Below are 14,584 nucleotides of genomic sequence, written 5' to 3'. Positions count from 1 at the left end.
GTACAGCTAAGAAGTGACTATAGCTCTCTTTGCTAAGCAACACAACCAAGTCTGCCATCAATTACAGATTACTTATGACAACTACTAATGCTTACCTTTGACACTGTGTTTTCCCTTGGGCAATTTTGTGATGTGGGAAGCATTCTTTAGTTCGTACCTGGACAGCACAAAGAACACACAATAGCACTTTACATTCATCTTAAAATATTTAATTAAAAAAAAGAAATCACAGAATTTTCAGGTTTTAGTTTATGATGAGTTAATGTAGAGTTAATCTAAATTCCAGCCTTCTGAAACTCAAACTTTCTTTGTCTTGGTTACTAATTTTAACAATGTTAGCATTTTGTACAAGATTCTGCTAGACCTGAAACAATAGCTCTCATTTTGAGAAAAAACAGATCTTGTTTTTGAAGAAAAAACACGTGCTTCTTCTTCACACTGAAGAGAAGGCTTGCAATCTTAGCATCACCTTCCATGAGGATGTATTAAGCACACGTGGCAAATACTCTCTGCAAGTTACGTACATATTTCCAAGGGCGACTTCTCCCAGTAGTACTAAACCTATGGGATCGGCTTGAGATGTGTGACAGTAGTTTGCACTCTTGGACACCATGTCTGCAAAATAGATGCCTTTCCCAAACATGTAGCCGGTCTGCAAGAAGGAAATAAATGAATAAATAAATAAATAAATAAAATTGGGGTGATCAAATAACCCAAAAGCAGCACTGAGTCCACCTGGCTGGGCTCCCAGGAGAGCAACTCAAGCTCTTGTGGACACCAATGCGCAACCCACTCGGGGGACACGACGTTGTCTAAACGGTGGCAGATAACGCAGGGCCCGCCCCACACAGCAATTCCCTTCTTTAGGCTGTCCCTGCCTGAGCACAGGGATGCAGACAGCCAGAGAAGCTGTTTCACCCACCACAGGAGCTTCAGGTGGAGCTATCCGCAGGCCCTGCGAGAGGATGCCGGCGAAGTTGGTGGTGCGGGAGCCGTGCCACAGCAGCTGGCGGTTGTGGAGCTGCTTGAAGGGCTTGTAACGCTGGCTCTCCCCCTCACGCTCAATCCTGAAGATCTTCAGTTCACAAGAGGATAGGAGGAAAAGGAGAACCAAGAAAATAAACCATTAACTTCATGCAATTCGTCAAGAGGGGAGAAGAAAAAAAAAAAAACATCCGATCTGCAATGTACATTGATCTGCTAGGGAAATTGATCAGGGTGGGTTTTGGTGTTTGTAATTGGCTGTGTCAGGCTAGCAAAAAAGAGGTGGCAGCAATCATGCAGTACTTGTTATTGATTACTTCTCCACCTTTTCTTCTGCATTTTCATGAGGCTCTATTTTTCTGAAAAAATCATTCAATGAAATAAGGTTCAATTTCAGATGATTACTCCTCCACCTTCCCTTTGAGGCAAATTAAATTAAAATAAAAACACCAAAGCAAAAACACCTCATTAGATTCATCTCTGCCTAGACTTTTGCTATTCTAATTAAAAGAAAGTGTTCTATCAAATCATCCCTGCAACAGAGGAAACTGAGTAAGCTACTCAAAAATATAAGGCAATTGCCAACAAGCAAGTCAACCTAGGAGAGTCCATCTTCCCAAAGATAAACCCCATCATTGCCCAGCTTACATCCACAACTTTGAGGTCATATGCATTGTGCGTAGCAGCATGAGTGTTCTTCACATATTGTTTGATAATCTTGGCTTCTTCTGAATCTTTGTCAACAACCTGCAAACAGGCAAATGAGAAGTTTCCTCAGCACACAAACTAGCAGCCATCTTATAACATGGCAGCATCCACCCTATGCCTGCAACTGCACCCTTTAAACCTCCTCAACCATTTAAGTGGAAATACTATCCTAGCTAGAGAAGATCCACAAATATACAGACAGCCACAGAATGTCTGAGACAATGCTGGAAATTGAGATGATTTTCAATTCCACTCAAAGAAGGGTCAGCCAAGGACTGAATCCAGTCCAGCTTTCAACACCTCCAAGAAGAGAGCCTCCACGGCCTCTCTGGGCAACGTTTTCCAGTGTTTGACCACCGTCAGAGCAAACAAATTAAAAAAACCAAAACATCATCAACAGAAGCTTTTTCTTTTGTTTAAACACAAATTGCTCTATTTCAGTTCGTGCCCACTGCCTCTTGTCACTGGAAACCACTGAGGAAAGCCTGCCTCTCTCCTCTTTCCTTCTTTCTCCCATCACCTACACCTAGATATTGATACAATATCCCTTGAGCTTTCTTTTCTCCAGGTCAAAACAGCTCAGCTCTTTCTGCATCTCCTTGAACGCATGCTCCAGTTCCTTAACCCACCTCAGTTCCATAGACCTGTCCAGTTACAGTTTGGGTGATTTATTTTACTCCATACTAACAGGACATCAGTTTTATTCACAGCCACTCATTGCCTTTTATTTCCTTTACCTTAATATCTGTTTTAAGTTTTTCATAGTTGATGTCAATTGGGTCTTTATCTCCATCTTCATTTCCACCTCTGAGAAGGCTGTAAGCAACCTCAATATCAAGCAAGTTGTCCAACATCTGCACTTTAGCCTGAAGAATTGAAACAGGTAATGTTTTGTTACTTAGGCCTTTGACATGTTCAGAATAAGTCTGGGATATCCCAAATTAAAAAAGTGTCTGACAATCACTGGCCACGTGGTGCCATCTAATAACAAAACAAAACTGTCTTTAATATATATACACACCTAAACATAATAAAATATGTTAAATAACATCTCTATCTTCTACTATCTTATGCATATACCTATTTACACAGACACGTGCACATAAACAAACAAGAAGATATCCTGAACAAAAACAAGTTTAACCTCATGAAAGCATGAGGTTAAACTCGTTTTTCTTCAGATTATCTTTTGGCTTGTGAGGTTTTAATGCTTACTTTAATCTCTGCTTTTATGAGGTTAAGTAAGTGTTAAACCTCACATATTCTCTGTGTTAGATGTCTGACATCAAGACCCATTTCCTGCAACCAACATTTGCAAAAAACAGTTTCTAGCCAATACCTGAATGTATTCCAAGTTATTTAGGAGAGGTGGCTTCTTCATCCCAAAGTCATGAGGAATCAGCGTATAGAAGCGGTTGGAGAGGTCCAAAATCTGGGATTCTGAACCACTGTCAGAAACTGCCTAGACAAGACAAAAGCACCAAAGAAAATTACTGAGTAAGACTAAGTCTCCATAGCAATAAAACACACAAGATGCTTAGGGACTAACACAGGAGCAGCAATGCAAACAGTGCTTATGCTTTAGTCTCACAGGACTCAAAAGAACAATTCTATTTAAGTGTCTTGCATGCAGCAAGTCACAGTATTTGCACAGAAATACGTGGAATTGTGTATGAGAAAAATCCAATGGGGATTATGTTCTGGAGGGCAAAATAAAGTCTTCAGGACATTTAGGTAGTGCATATCCTTGTCAAGATTTTGGTCTATTCTAGCATCTGAAGAAATTCCTGTATCTATGCTTTGCCAAAGAGCCTGTGACACAAAGCCATGGGTTATGCTGGTACATTTTTGCAATCTGTAAAGGCAATACTGCATAGTGATTCTGGAATGGTTCAGATCACAATGTATAAATACAGCAACGTTATCAAACCAGACCCTTTCCTGTGTCAACCTTTATTCTCATCCTCTGACAGACTCCTTTGGGGTGGAAACACCAGCTCACTCCTAGATCAAGGCACCAGCTTCATTTGCTCAGCTGCCATTTATGTTTGGCACAGCCTAAAGTTTATGCTACAAAACTGCTGAAGACACAAGTACTGCCCACACTGGTACAACAGTGAAGAGAACTAACTGGTTACCCATGGAAGCCACATCCTCTTTGCCAGAGAGAGAGAATGCACAGCTCAGCATTCACCCCACTGAGCCCAGAACAACTTCTGAATTCCCTTTTTGCTCTAACATCTCTTTTATGCTCACCTGCTGAACCTCATTCAGGATGGAGTATGCACTCTGGATCTGTCGCTTGCTCAGTTTTCCCAATGGCATCTTCTGCAAGTCAATCTGATAAAGATATAAGTATTAAACCCAACTTTCACTACATTTCAACCACTGCAGCATTCCCTCTCTGGTTTCTAGAGAACTAATTTCTCCATGCTAATAGGACTGACCAACAAAGTATAGAAACATTTTTGCCTCTGAGGATTGAGGAATTATGTCAGAAGGACACACCATTGAGAGGACATCCTATAACCAAAGGAATACTGCAATAGGAAGCTAAGCACATATGCTAGGGCAACACAAAAATAGGATATTAATTATCTGTCATGAAGTTTAATATTAACCTGGGGTCAGATGCATTTCTTAATCCATTAAGTAACAATATACCTAAGGCTGGCAAAGAAGCAAACTGAATTAAGTAATTCTTGTTCATAAGATCATCTGTGTCTAGGCACAATCCAGACACCCTCTTCCAACTTTACCCTACAATTATCAAGGGTCAAATGCAAAGATGCTAGGAGGTGCTTCATATTCACGAAAAATGAGCCAAAATCCCTCAACTAAGTTAAAAGCAATGTCTTGGTTGCCTGCATTTATCCACTGATTTAACTTAATGTTGGTTTTCTTTGTGTATTGATGGATCTTGGGAGAGTACTGGAATTTAATTTAAAGTACTACAAAATGTTGGGCAAGCCACCTGAAAGCTTTCAGGTAAGCTGCAGAAAATGGTACAAAGCCTATTCTGAAAGGTAAGCACTCCAAATAATGATACAGAGGGCAAAGAACAGCTGCTTAAATGTCAAGTGTTAGGCAGGATAACTAAGCTGGCTGAAGAAAACTGAAATTTGTTGTTTAGAATTAGTTCAAACGACTGCATTAAAACAAACAGCAGGATCTCTGCACACCAGTAAAACAGTGCAAGGAGAGACATATCATGCTATCAAACCACTCTCTCTGAAAGCTTGCCAGAAGGATGGATCAAGAAGTATGGAGAAAAGAAGAATGGATGAAAATAAGAGTTTTATTAGAACAAATGAGAAATACAACTAAAACAATCCCAAATCCACCCTATGCAGAAGAGGATCTGGACTCTGACAGGACACTTCCATTAGTGTATGTACCAACTAGCAGCATTTCTCTAGTCTGAGGTGCTACCTAAAATCCATGGTACTCCAGCCTCCAAATATGGTTCCCTGCTTAGAAAACAAGGAGTGCCACCAGTGTCACCTGACCAGCACATTGGTTATCTGTGTTAATACTTTAAGAGCATTCAGCAAGCAGCAGCCACTATGTAGATGTGACTGTGACACAAACAAACAAAACCATAGAATCATTACTGCTCCCAGGACAGGCAAGGCAGACAATTCTCTCATAGGCTTATTAAATTGAAGACATTGATAGACAAAAAATGCACCTGTGTTTTAAGAGCTGCATGTATCACAACTAAGCTACAACTTCCAGGGCTTGGCAAATTCCAGTCGGCCTCTTGCCTTTATTTTAAGACAGATCTAAAACTCACACTTGGCTTTTGGGGAGTATGAAGCACTCTGGATTGCAAAGAACTTGCTTCTGTTTGTGCAAGCATGATGGTAGGTTAGGGAGAAACATGAATGTGTGTAGTCACCTCAAATTCCACCATTGCTTTCTTCATGCTCTCCACATCAAAGATCATCTTAATAAGATCCTGGATTGGCTTAGCGAGTTTTGATTTTGTCCCGGCACCTACTGTCAATTTCCTGACAGCTTCTTCATCCTGGAAGGTAAAAATAGTATCAGAATTAGCAAAATCACAAAGGATTAAAAAGTAACAGGCTGGCTGCCATGGCAACAACTCAAAACCCATTTAGTGTGTGCATACTATGACTAGCCTGAAGTTCATGGGGAGCGTGGGACACTGCTCTGACATTCTGGAACAAAATGGTCTTAAAAAAACACCTATTCAGTAATTTGGCAGATACTATTTCAAGAGATGGCACTGTAAAAAATAAGCAGAAAGTAGAATTAAGGGACTAGGAACTCTTTGCATTGCTGCTTCACTTCAAGCAAGTATTAATTACTTTTTCTGCAAGCTTTCTGCTGCATAGTGACTTTCACATGAAAAAATGAGTGTTTACTTTGCTGCTTTCATGACAAAATAGATGTAATAACTAGTTTCACCAAGTTTTTGTAATAAAAACTGCCACAGATGTGTACAGGAATCATTAATTAGCCATAATACCATCTTGATGCCTTCATGGAGAGACCATCACACAAATAAATCATCAGCCAGGTGCTTTGAGTAACACTGTACATTATACTGAGACAGACACTTTGCCACTGAAATATTCAAATTTCCAGAATTAAAGCCAAGCTTTGAGTGCTTTGCACTGAAAGATGACATCCATTAATTTGGCCATGGAAAAACACAATGTCTTGAAAATATGTGCTCTGGCAATTTTATAGCATTCAACTATTTAGTCTGAAAATAGTTCAGGTAACAGGTATGCCCTTAAATAAACACACAAACCACCACTGGAAAGAAGGAAGAGAATTCTTACTTATCTTAGCTGTCTAAAAAGCCAAATCTTACTGGCAGTGAATAATTTCTGTCTCAGCCTGCTCAGCATGTGCACTAAGTGGAATACTGCATTGGAGTTCTACAGCATTTAGGAGGATATTTGGAGGCAGCAGACAGATGAAAAGCATCTATTTTAAATTTTAAAAAATAGAGTTTTCAGACAGGATGTATGTGAACTGACTGCCGGATTAAGTGCAAATAAATATCCTTAAAAGTTCCAGAGTAAACAGGAACAAGCATTCAAGGGATCTGATAACAGAAAACTCTTTAGTTTCCCAACAGGTCTATTTTAATGGATGGTCCTCCTTGATCTACAGCTTTCCCCTGTAGCAGAGAGAAGATGCAACAGCTGCATTTTAATTCCCTTGGTTTGTTAAGTGCAAGAGATCCAAGGGCAAGCACAGAACAGAACAGTGACACAGGGAATCTCAGCAATGCTCCACCTGGGACGGGGGCATTTCAGGGTTACCTGTCCATAATCTATTTCCAGCGGGTAGAACTTTTTGGGATATTTAGTGAAGTTCTTCGAATGCCAAGAATTGCCAGTTTTCTCTTCATACAGGTTCAGGAAGTGTTCAATTGCATCTTCTTTTGATGGCATCTGCTCCAGCTTGTTACTGCCAATTACGGTGCCCACACGGCCCCAGGATCGGAACACCCAGTACCTGGAGAAATGCAATGGGACACAAGAAGAGCCATCAGCCACTCCAGTGCTATCTGCATACCAGTAACTTTATGGAACACCCCCTCCATCACAGAAATTGTGAAAAGAATTTCTACATTTTTTTCATTGAGAGGAATCACTGTACGTCCAAGAACTGGTGTAAAAAATGCCCAGGGTTAACATGCCAGAACCACAGCCCTGAGGTTAAAGGGTGCACAGCAGGAAAAGAGAGGCTAACATCTCTTCAATCTTCATGTTTTGCAAATACAAATCTTCAGACTATTGGGGTCATATATTTGAAAAACAAAGACAAAGCATCTTTAAGCCCCAGGCCACAGAGATCAGTATTTTAGAGAAACCACAAGTAAATCAAATATTTGTTTGTACTGCTGACAGCACCTTGGGTGAGCTTCTGTAATATTTATGGGGATACAATCAATCAACCTTTCCAATATGTCAGGTATGAAATGCAGGCACTGAAATCCCTCTATGTACTCAATCCCAGACTTGATACAACCTCACACAAATGAGACAGGAACAAAAGCTTATTAAAAACATGGTAAAGTGCAATAAATCTGGAGCTGAACCAGTTGTTGCTACCCTGGATTTCTGTGTCACTTATGTGTTTGGCAGGGGCAGTTTTATTTTAAAGAACCTTCTCAATCTCTTCATCTAATCACCAATGCAACCACTGAACAGCTCTGCCATGCACCCAATGAGACTGGAGAGCTAAACACATGATCAGCTCCTATTGCATGAATATTTCATGCATTTTGTTATACTTCAGGGCACACAATTCAGGCTAACACTGTGGTAGAACAGCCAGAATCTGGTTTTGTTTCCCAACATGACAGCTCTGTGATTAGAACACAAAATTAAGTTAGAGAATATGGGGGAAAAAAACCCACCTTAGGTTTTGTCAACACCCACAAGGAATGTCTCCATGCAGAGCAGAAATTTCTCCATGGGTGGCTTGTTTGGTAGGTTTGGAGGAGTTATTTTAGTTTTGGTTTGGTTTTTTTTTCATTTGTGTTGTAGTGGTTTCTTCCTTCAAGTAACTACACCAATCTGTTATCTCCCCAAAGACATTTTACTCACACTTTGCTTCTGGAGTGTCAAAAATCCAGTATTTATTAGAAAAAAAGTGAATGGAAGTATTTGAAGGGAAAACTAAACTCACCTGTTCTCTCTGTCATCCTCTAGCAGCTGCAGCTTATAATAGGAATTTGTTCCTTTGACAATATCTACTAGTCCCAGGGTTGCACTGAAAATTTTCCCACCTTTTTCAAAGACATGAGCAGAATCCTCCAAACCTGCAGAGAAGAAAAAATTAGAACACAGAGGAGGAGGTTACTGTTTTAGCTCTCCTTCCTGCATTTGCACTCATCCAAATGTTTCCTGCAGCAGTGTGATTTAACAGAAATACTGCAAAAACAGTGACCACACAGCTCATTCAAAACTACTTGGAGCACAATGAATTAATTAATGAATTGTGAGCCTACACCTTTAGGTAAACTTTAGATAAATCCAGGATCAGAACACCCAGCATCTGGAGAAACTAGAGTTAGTATCTGGTTAGTATCCTAACTAGAGGAAAAAACCTGTAACCTTTGATAGAGGATGATCTAAAATCTAGGATCTAATACTGTGTGAGCAGCTGAAAGAATCCTCAGTAGAAATGCAGCTCTGCAGGTGTCACATTAGCAATGGACTGAAAAGCAAAGGCTGGCCTTGGATGCAGTACAAATTGTCAGAACATCCATGAACCACAGGTTTGGAGAGCAGCATCAGTACATATTTATGCCAAACCTGTGTGCTCTGCTGGCTGGGCCTTTACTCACTCCACTGACAGGAGATCCTAAAGCTGAACAAGGTGCACACCTTAATTTAAGAGGTCCTTCTGAAGAAAGCTGCACTAGAAAATCCTGGAATATTCAGCCTTGGATGTCAATCAATATGCTTCCTTTGATAGCAATGTTAAAGGTTTAAAATTTCATGCTCCTTTATGGAAACCTCATCCTTTCACAGAAAAACCCTTTTGTAAACCATCAGGCATTCTGAGGACTGTGGGTGGTGCAGGCACAGGCACTGTTATCACTCACCAGAATCAGGATCTACTGCTGCTCCACCCTTCACTGTTAACTTCATTTTCTTTTCAGACTTGCTAGGTCCTGCAGTGAAAGACAGTTAATTTTTTTCTTAGGTGAGCAACACAGTCTCACTTGAATCAACCTTAAAATTCTCAATTTGCATAATTATCACCCTAAGGTGAAGCAGATTCCCAGTATATGAGAACACTGACTTCAGTGGCTTTTTTTTAACCTAGCTCTAGCAGCCAAATCACAACTAAATGAGAAATTACATTTCCCCAGATTCTATCTATGTATTCTTTTTCTCCTGGCCCCAAGGGGTGGACCATGTCATTTTTTTACCTGCACTGAAGATAAACACAACCACAAATGTGGAAGTGGGATTGAAAAACCTCACAGGGCATGGGGAGTGTTTGGATTCCCTGGGGATGCTACTGTGGTGAGACAGTCTGGCAAGAGCACACCCAATTGCATGACAGAAACCTCCACTTGGAGGACACAAAGAACAGGTTCTGAAGAGAAGTGAGCAAATGTGATGGTTTTGTTCACCATCCAGGGTTAATAATGCAAGTTCTCTATGGCATTGGTGAGCAATGCCATCAATATTTTTATACTGCTACAAAAATATTATGTTAAATCAAGGAGCATAGAGACTCAGTGCTCTGGACCACAGTATTTTCTCACTTGCCAACACCCCCTGAGTAGTGTCTGTCATCTTGGTGTCCTAGGACCTCCTTGGAGCTACAACACTAACCCAAACTGGCAGTGAAGCTGATGTTTTATGAGGAAGAGACTGGTTTGATGGGAGGGAGCTTGGGCAGACCGAAACAGGGGAAACAGCCAGCTCCTGAGACAGCTCAGGAGACAGTTTCATGTTTATTAAAGCTAATCTTGCCCTGAGGTCCATTATATAAACTTATCATGAGAAAAAAACCCAGAAAATTCAATGAAAGGGTAAGGACAGACCATACCCAGGTTTGCTTTGTGCATGAACAGCACTGAACAGGCCTATGGAGAAACAACTGCTTTGTTCCTCACCTTGTTCTTCTTTGACCTTCCCAGCACTCTTTGTACTTGGGGGCTTGCTGTTCTTCCCATCCACGGCCATTTCCTCATGCTCCATTTTCACCTCTGCACCCCAGGGTGAAAGGGCATGGAGAGACACAAGCTCCTGGAAGTCCTTGCTGGAAGATTTCACATCCTGAAGAAATGCCTCCGAGACCACACGGACTTTGGCCTCCTTCACTTCTTCCATCTTCTTGCTCATTTTCTCCACATCCTCTGCAAAGGCAGGATAGGAAGGGGAGAAAAAAATGCATCCATGAGGTTTTAGACCTCAGCCTCTCCCTCTGGCCGTGATTCAGGGCTCTGTAACACTTTGAAAATACAATTACTACTATTACTACACTGAAAATACAATTCCACTACGTTTTGGATTCACCATGTTCTTTGGAGAGCCAAGTTCCTCCTTGGTTCTAAGATACAGTTTGGGCTAAAGCAGGAACTGCTCTTCTACTTGGCTGGTCCAGTTCTCCCTTTCCCAGATCCCAGCTGGACTTTCTGATGGATGGGAACAGATCTCCCACCTCAGCAGTCAGTTTGCACAGCTCCAAGACAGAGCAAGAGCAGACTCTAAGCTGCCAGCAGAGCAAACCAGTGCCCTCAGTCAGGCACCCACAGTCAGCTCTGGGGATTCTCCAAGGCTAGCATGGACACAGCCCTGAGCACCCCTCATCCCAACAAAGGTGGCCTGCACACCACCATGGTCTGCACACAATCCCCAGCTGCCACTGACCCATGAGAGCCTTAAGGCACAGCCTGCCAGGTTAACTTGCTGGGTAAGCAAAACTCAAACAGCACACATCTGCCTACTTTTCCAAGCACACTCAGGCCATGTGTGCACACAAAACACTCCCTCTAATCCAAACACTGATCCCCAGACAGCTCTGAGGACAAGTGTCCTCTGTAATCTGCTCAGCTCTGTTAGCATGGCTGCTCACTCTGGGTGCTGATGCACAGCGTGGCCTTGTTAGCTGTTGTGGTCATCTTTCCTCCCAGCTCCTCCACGATGCTTTTCACCTCCTCCTTGTTCTTAGACAGCTTCCCAACAACCAGGATCTTCATGTTGGTCAGTGGTTTGTCTAAAGGTTTGGAAATGACATGTTAGCCACAGGCACAGAGTCCCTGGACAAACAGCAAGCACAAAGTGACGGCATCACCCCCTCTCTACAAACAGCAAGCACAAAGTGATGGCATCACCCCCTCTCTGTACAATCAGCTCAGCTGGCAGGGACATGAGGGGCCAAGCAGGTCTGACCTGTGCTAAGCAGGCAGGAGGGAGCTCCCCTTCCCAGAGGAAAGGGAACAAAGCTCAGCAGCTGCCAACAAACAGAAGGGATGGAAGACAGGGAAATGGTATGTAGGCATATTTGCTCTTTTCTTGGTTTGTTTTGTTAAGTAAAAAGAATCAGTCTTCTTTCAGCACTGTGCTGCTAGGGACTGTGCTCTGCTTCCCTTTTTTTTGATGCCTGGATAGCATGGGAGAAATTCACTGTCACATGAAAGCTCCTGCCTTTTCAAAAGGAAATCTTTGTTTGAGGGGTTGCTGAGAGAATTCTCTCTCAAGCAACACTGTTCCAGTCCTGATCTTATAGACAGTACAAGGTTCTACCATGGAGCAAACTGGTAACCATTGTGTTAACATTGCAATTCAGGCTGGTCCAGGACATGGCAAGTGCCTAAGGGCATATTTGCACTGCTATAAGATAAATGCTATAAACTCTAATTGACCAGCTGAGAGTTGTGCTTCCTCTTCTGCCCTCGACTCAGACTAGTTTGGTTGTTAGCAAACAAAGCAACCTGGCTTTAAATCTGGTCAACCTTTTGAGTTTACCTTCAGGGGACACTGGGGCTGGAATCAATTTGCTGATCAGAAACAAGACCTGGGTTACTTTGTCTTCCTTGCTAAAATAATGTGATCTGGCTGAAGTTAACTGTGCAGAATTACTCCCACCTTTTTAACCAAGTTACAATAATGCCCTGCACCCAAAATTATGGCCAGAACTAGACAGGCTGAATAAGAAAGAAGTCAGTATAGTACTTAACAGACAGGCTTTATCACCAAAGCATGCAATTCATTCCAGCAACCTACATAAGGTCCAACCTTTTGACAGCTGGAGACAGCACATCTATTTTGCACAAGGGGAGTCAGTGATCAGTAAAGTCAAATCTCAGTAGATGATTTAGAAACAAAACAATCCCCTGAAAAACCCTCTTGCCCTCAAAACCTAAATTTATGTGGAATATCTGGCATTAAGGACATCCCTGGATGGTCCCCAAGACACCAAGTGAGGTGGCACTTTGAAGCAGGTTTCCCCTGAGACACAAAATGCAACATCAGCCTTTACATTTCTGATTCACTGCACACACATCACTTCCTCACAATCAACAAACACTCAAAATCATCTGTGAGTAAACAACAGAACCTCAAGCCCATGACCCCAGACAGCCCAGGGCCTGCCTGTGCTGGGAAGATGAAGCACATGAGACCCTTTTTTTATCAGGAGAGCTCTGCCTGCTTGAGAGCAGGAGAGCAGTGGGACTGTTCAGGGTGGCACATTTATCTGGCTGGGGATGCCAGCCTGAACATCATCCTGAGCTCCACCAAGCCATGCCCAGCCAGACATTTACCTCTGGGTGCAGACACAGTCTCTGACAAAGGAGCAGATGCAGAGGGAGGAGGTGCTGAGCTCACAGTTACAGCATCTGGAGGAAACACCCTGTCCTGCTTCTTACACTTAAATTTCTTCAGGTAAGGAATTTCCCGGAATTCCTGTGGGATGGAAGCATAAACAATTTAAAACCACAAATGTTATTATAAGATTTAAAGGATAAATTGAATGCCAGCCAGATGTTGGAAATTATTTTGATTCACACCAAGGTGGATGAAACCCCACTTTACTGACTGAGAAAACAAAGCTGGAAGAGGGTAAATGATGAGTTTCAAATCAAATCAACAACATCACTTTCAATTTAATGTTACTGGAAAAAATGTGAATTATTTATGCATTAGCTGCCTGCTTCTGGAGGGATGTGGCTGTGACAGAACTTGCCTGCTGTCACAGCTGCTCAGTGCTGCAGCACACTCTGAACAAGCAGCAGTCAGTGCAGCTCAGAAATGTGCTTCAGAACATCACATATGCAGCAAACACTCACCTTTGGGATCACCCAGTCTTTCCTGTTGGGAGTCTGTGTTTTAGCCACGCACTTGGTCCAGGCAGTGATGTCCCCAGAACAGTAATAAGCGTCACTCTTGAACACAAACTGCCCCTTGCACTGCTCACAGGGCAGCAGAGCTCCAAAGGCCATCCCATCTGCTACTCTGTCCAAGATCTACAGCAACAAAGAACACAGAGCAGGTCATGGCAGGAGGAGGCTGGAAGCACACACACACACACACACTGTGTAACCCTGGGCTGCACAAGAACACAACTGCCAGGCTGCTGGCACAGCCATTTCCAGCACGTCCCACACACTCTGAACACAAACCAAGTCTCTCAGCTGCACTGATGGATGTATAATGCCTCAGAGGCACAGGGCTCCTCCTGCTCACACCCCTGAGGAGATTCTCAGTTCAGTCAAAGAGAATTCTCCCAGGCTTCAGGCCTGGGAAACAGAGAGGAAGAATGAAAACAATGATCTCTCTGTTCAGGTTGTTTATAGGTATGTACCTTCAGAGTGGGCTATTCATGGCTCACCAAAAGTGTGAAAGGTTTTAACTTTGAGACCAATCAGGTTTCACCTCAGCAATCCTGGTTATAAAAGGATGCTCTACATCTTAATAAAGTCTCTCTTTTTCACCTTCTGAACCATGGAGTCATTTTGTCCGTCCCTGACTCAACAGTGTCACACCCCTGGCTCAGCCTCTCCTCCCCAGGAAGAGGGAGGTGATTCTCCCCCTCTGCTCTGCTCTCAAGAGACCCCACTTGAAGAGCTGCATTCAGATCTGGGGCTCCCACCAGAGCAAGGACACAGACCTGCAGAAGTGAGGCCAAAGGAGGGCCACAAAAATGGCCTGAGGGTTTGAGCATCTCTCCTGTGAAGACAAGCTGAGACATGGGATTGTGCAGCCTGGAGAAAAGGTCTCAAGGTCTCCTTGTAAGACCTTCCAGAACCTAAAGAGGATCTGCAAGAAAGCAGTGAGGCACTTTACAAGGCCATGTAGTATCAGGACAATGGCTTTCAACTGAAAGAAGGTATGTTTAGATTGGATATTAAAAATAAATCCCTCACTCCAAGGGTGGT

General features: G+C 42.6%; 1 protein-coding gene across 1 annotated transcript in view; it reads right to left on the bottom strand.

Moving 5' to 3' along the window:
* PARP1 (poly(ADP-ribose) polymerase 1) overlaps positions 1 to 14,584 on the bottom strand; it is a 32,359-nt gene that overhangs the window by 3,354 nt on the left and 14,421 nt on the right. The window contains exons 7-21 of the mRNA XM_066546203.1: positions 13,496 to 13,672; positions 12,971 to 13,112; positions 11,281 to 11,421; positions 10,319 to 10,561; positions 9,293 to 9,361; positions 8,371 to 8,503; positions 6,996 to 7,191; positions 5,594 to 5,722; positions 3,949 to 4,032; positions 3,032 to 3,154; positions 2,430 to 2,558; positions 1,633 to 1,731; positions 923 to 1,075; positions 525 to 652; positions 96 to 157 (exon numbers count right to left, since the gene is read on the bottom strand). Of these exons, the coding sequence (XP_066402300.1) occupies positions 96 to 157; positions 525 to 652; positions 923 to 1,075; positions 1,633 to 1,731; positions 2,430 to 2,558; positions 3,032 to 3,154; positions 3,949 to 4,032; positions 5,594 to 5,722; positions 6,996 to 7,191; positions 8,371 to 8,503; positions 9,293 to 9,361; positions 10,319 to 10,561; positions 11,281 to 11,421; positions 12,971 to 13,112; positions 13,496 to 13,672 (2,008 nt within the window). The remainder of the gene's footprint in view (positions 1 to 95; positions 158 to 524; positions 653 to 922; positions 1,076 to 1,632; positions 1,732 to 2,429; positions 2,559 to 3,031; positions 3,155 to 3,948; positions 4,033 to 5,593; positions 5,723 to 6,995; positions 7,192 to 8,370; positions 8,504 to 9,292; positions 9,362 to 10,318; positions 10,562 to 11,280; positions 11,422 to 12,970; positions 13,113 to 13,495; positions 13,673 to 14,584) is intronic.

This window comes from Molothrus aeneus, chromosome 3, assembly GCF_037042795.1.
Source record: "Molothrus aeneus isolate 106 chromosome 3, BPBGC_Maene_1.0, whole genome shotgun sequence".
Classification (NCBI taxonomy): Eukaryota; Metazoa; Chordata; class Aves; order Passeriformes; family Icteridae; genus Molothrus; species Molothrus aeneus.
Note: the sequence above shows the minus strand (reverse complement) of the source record. Positions and strands in the feature narration are given on the sequence as shown.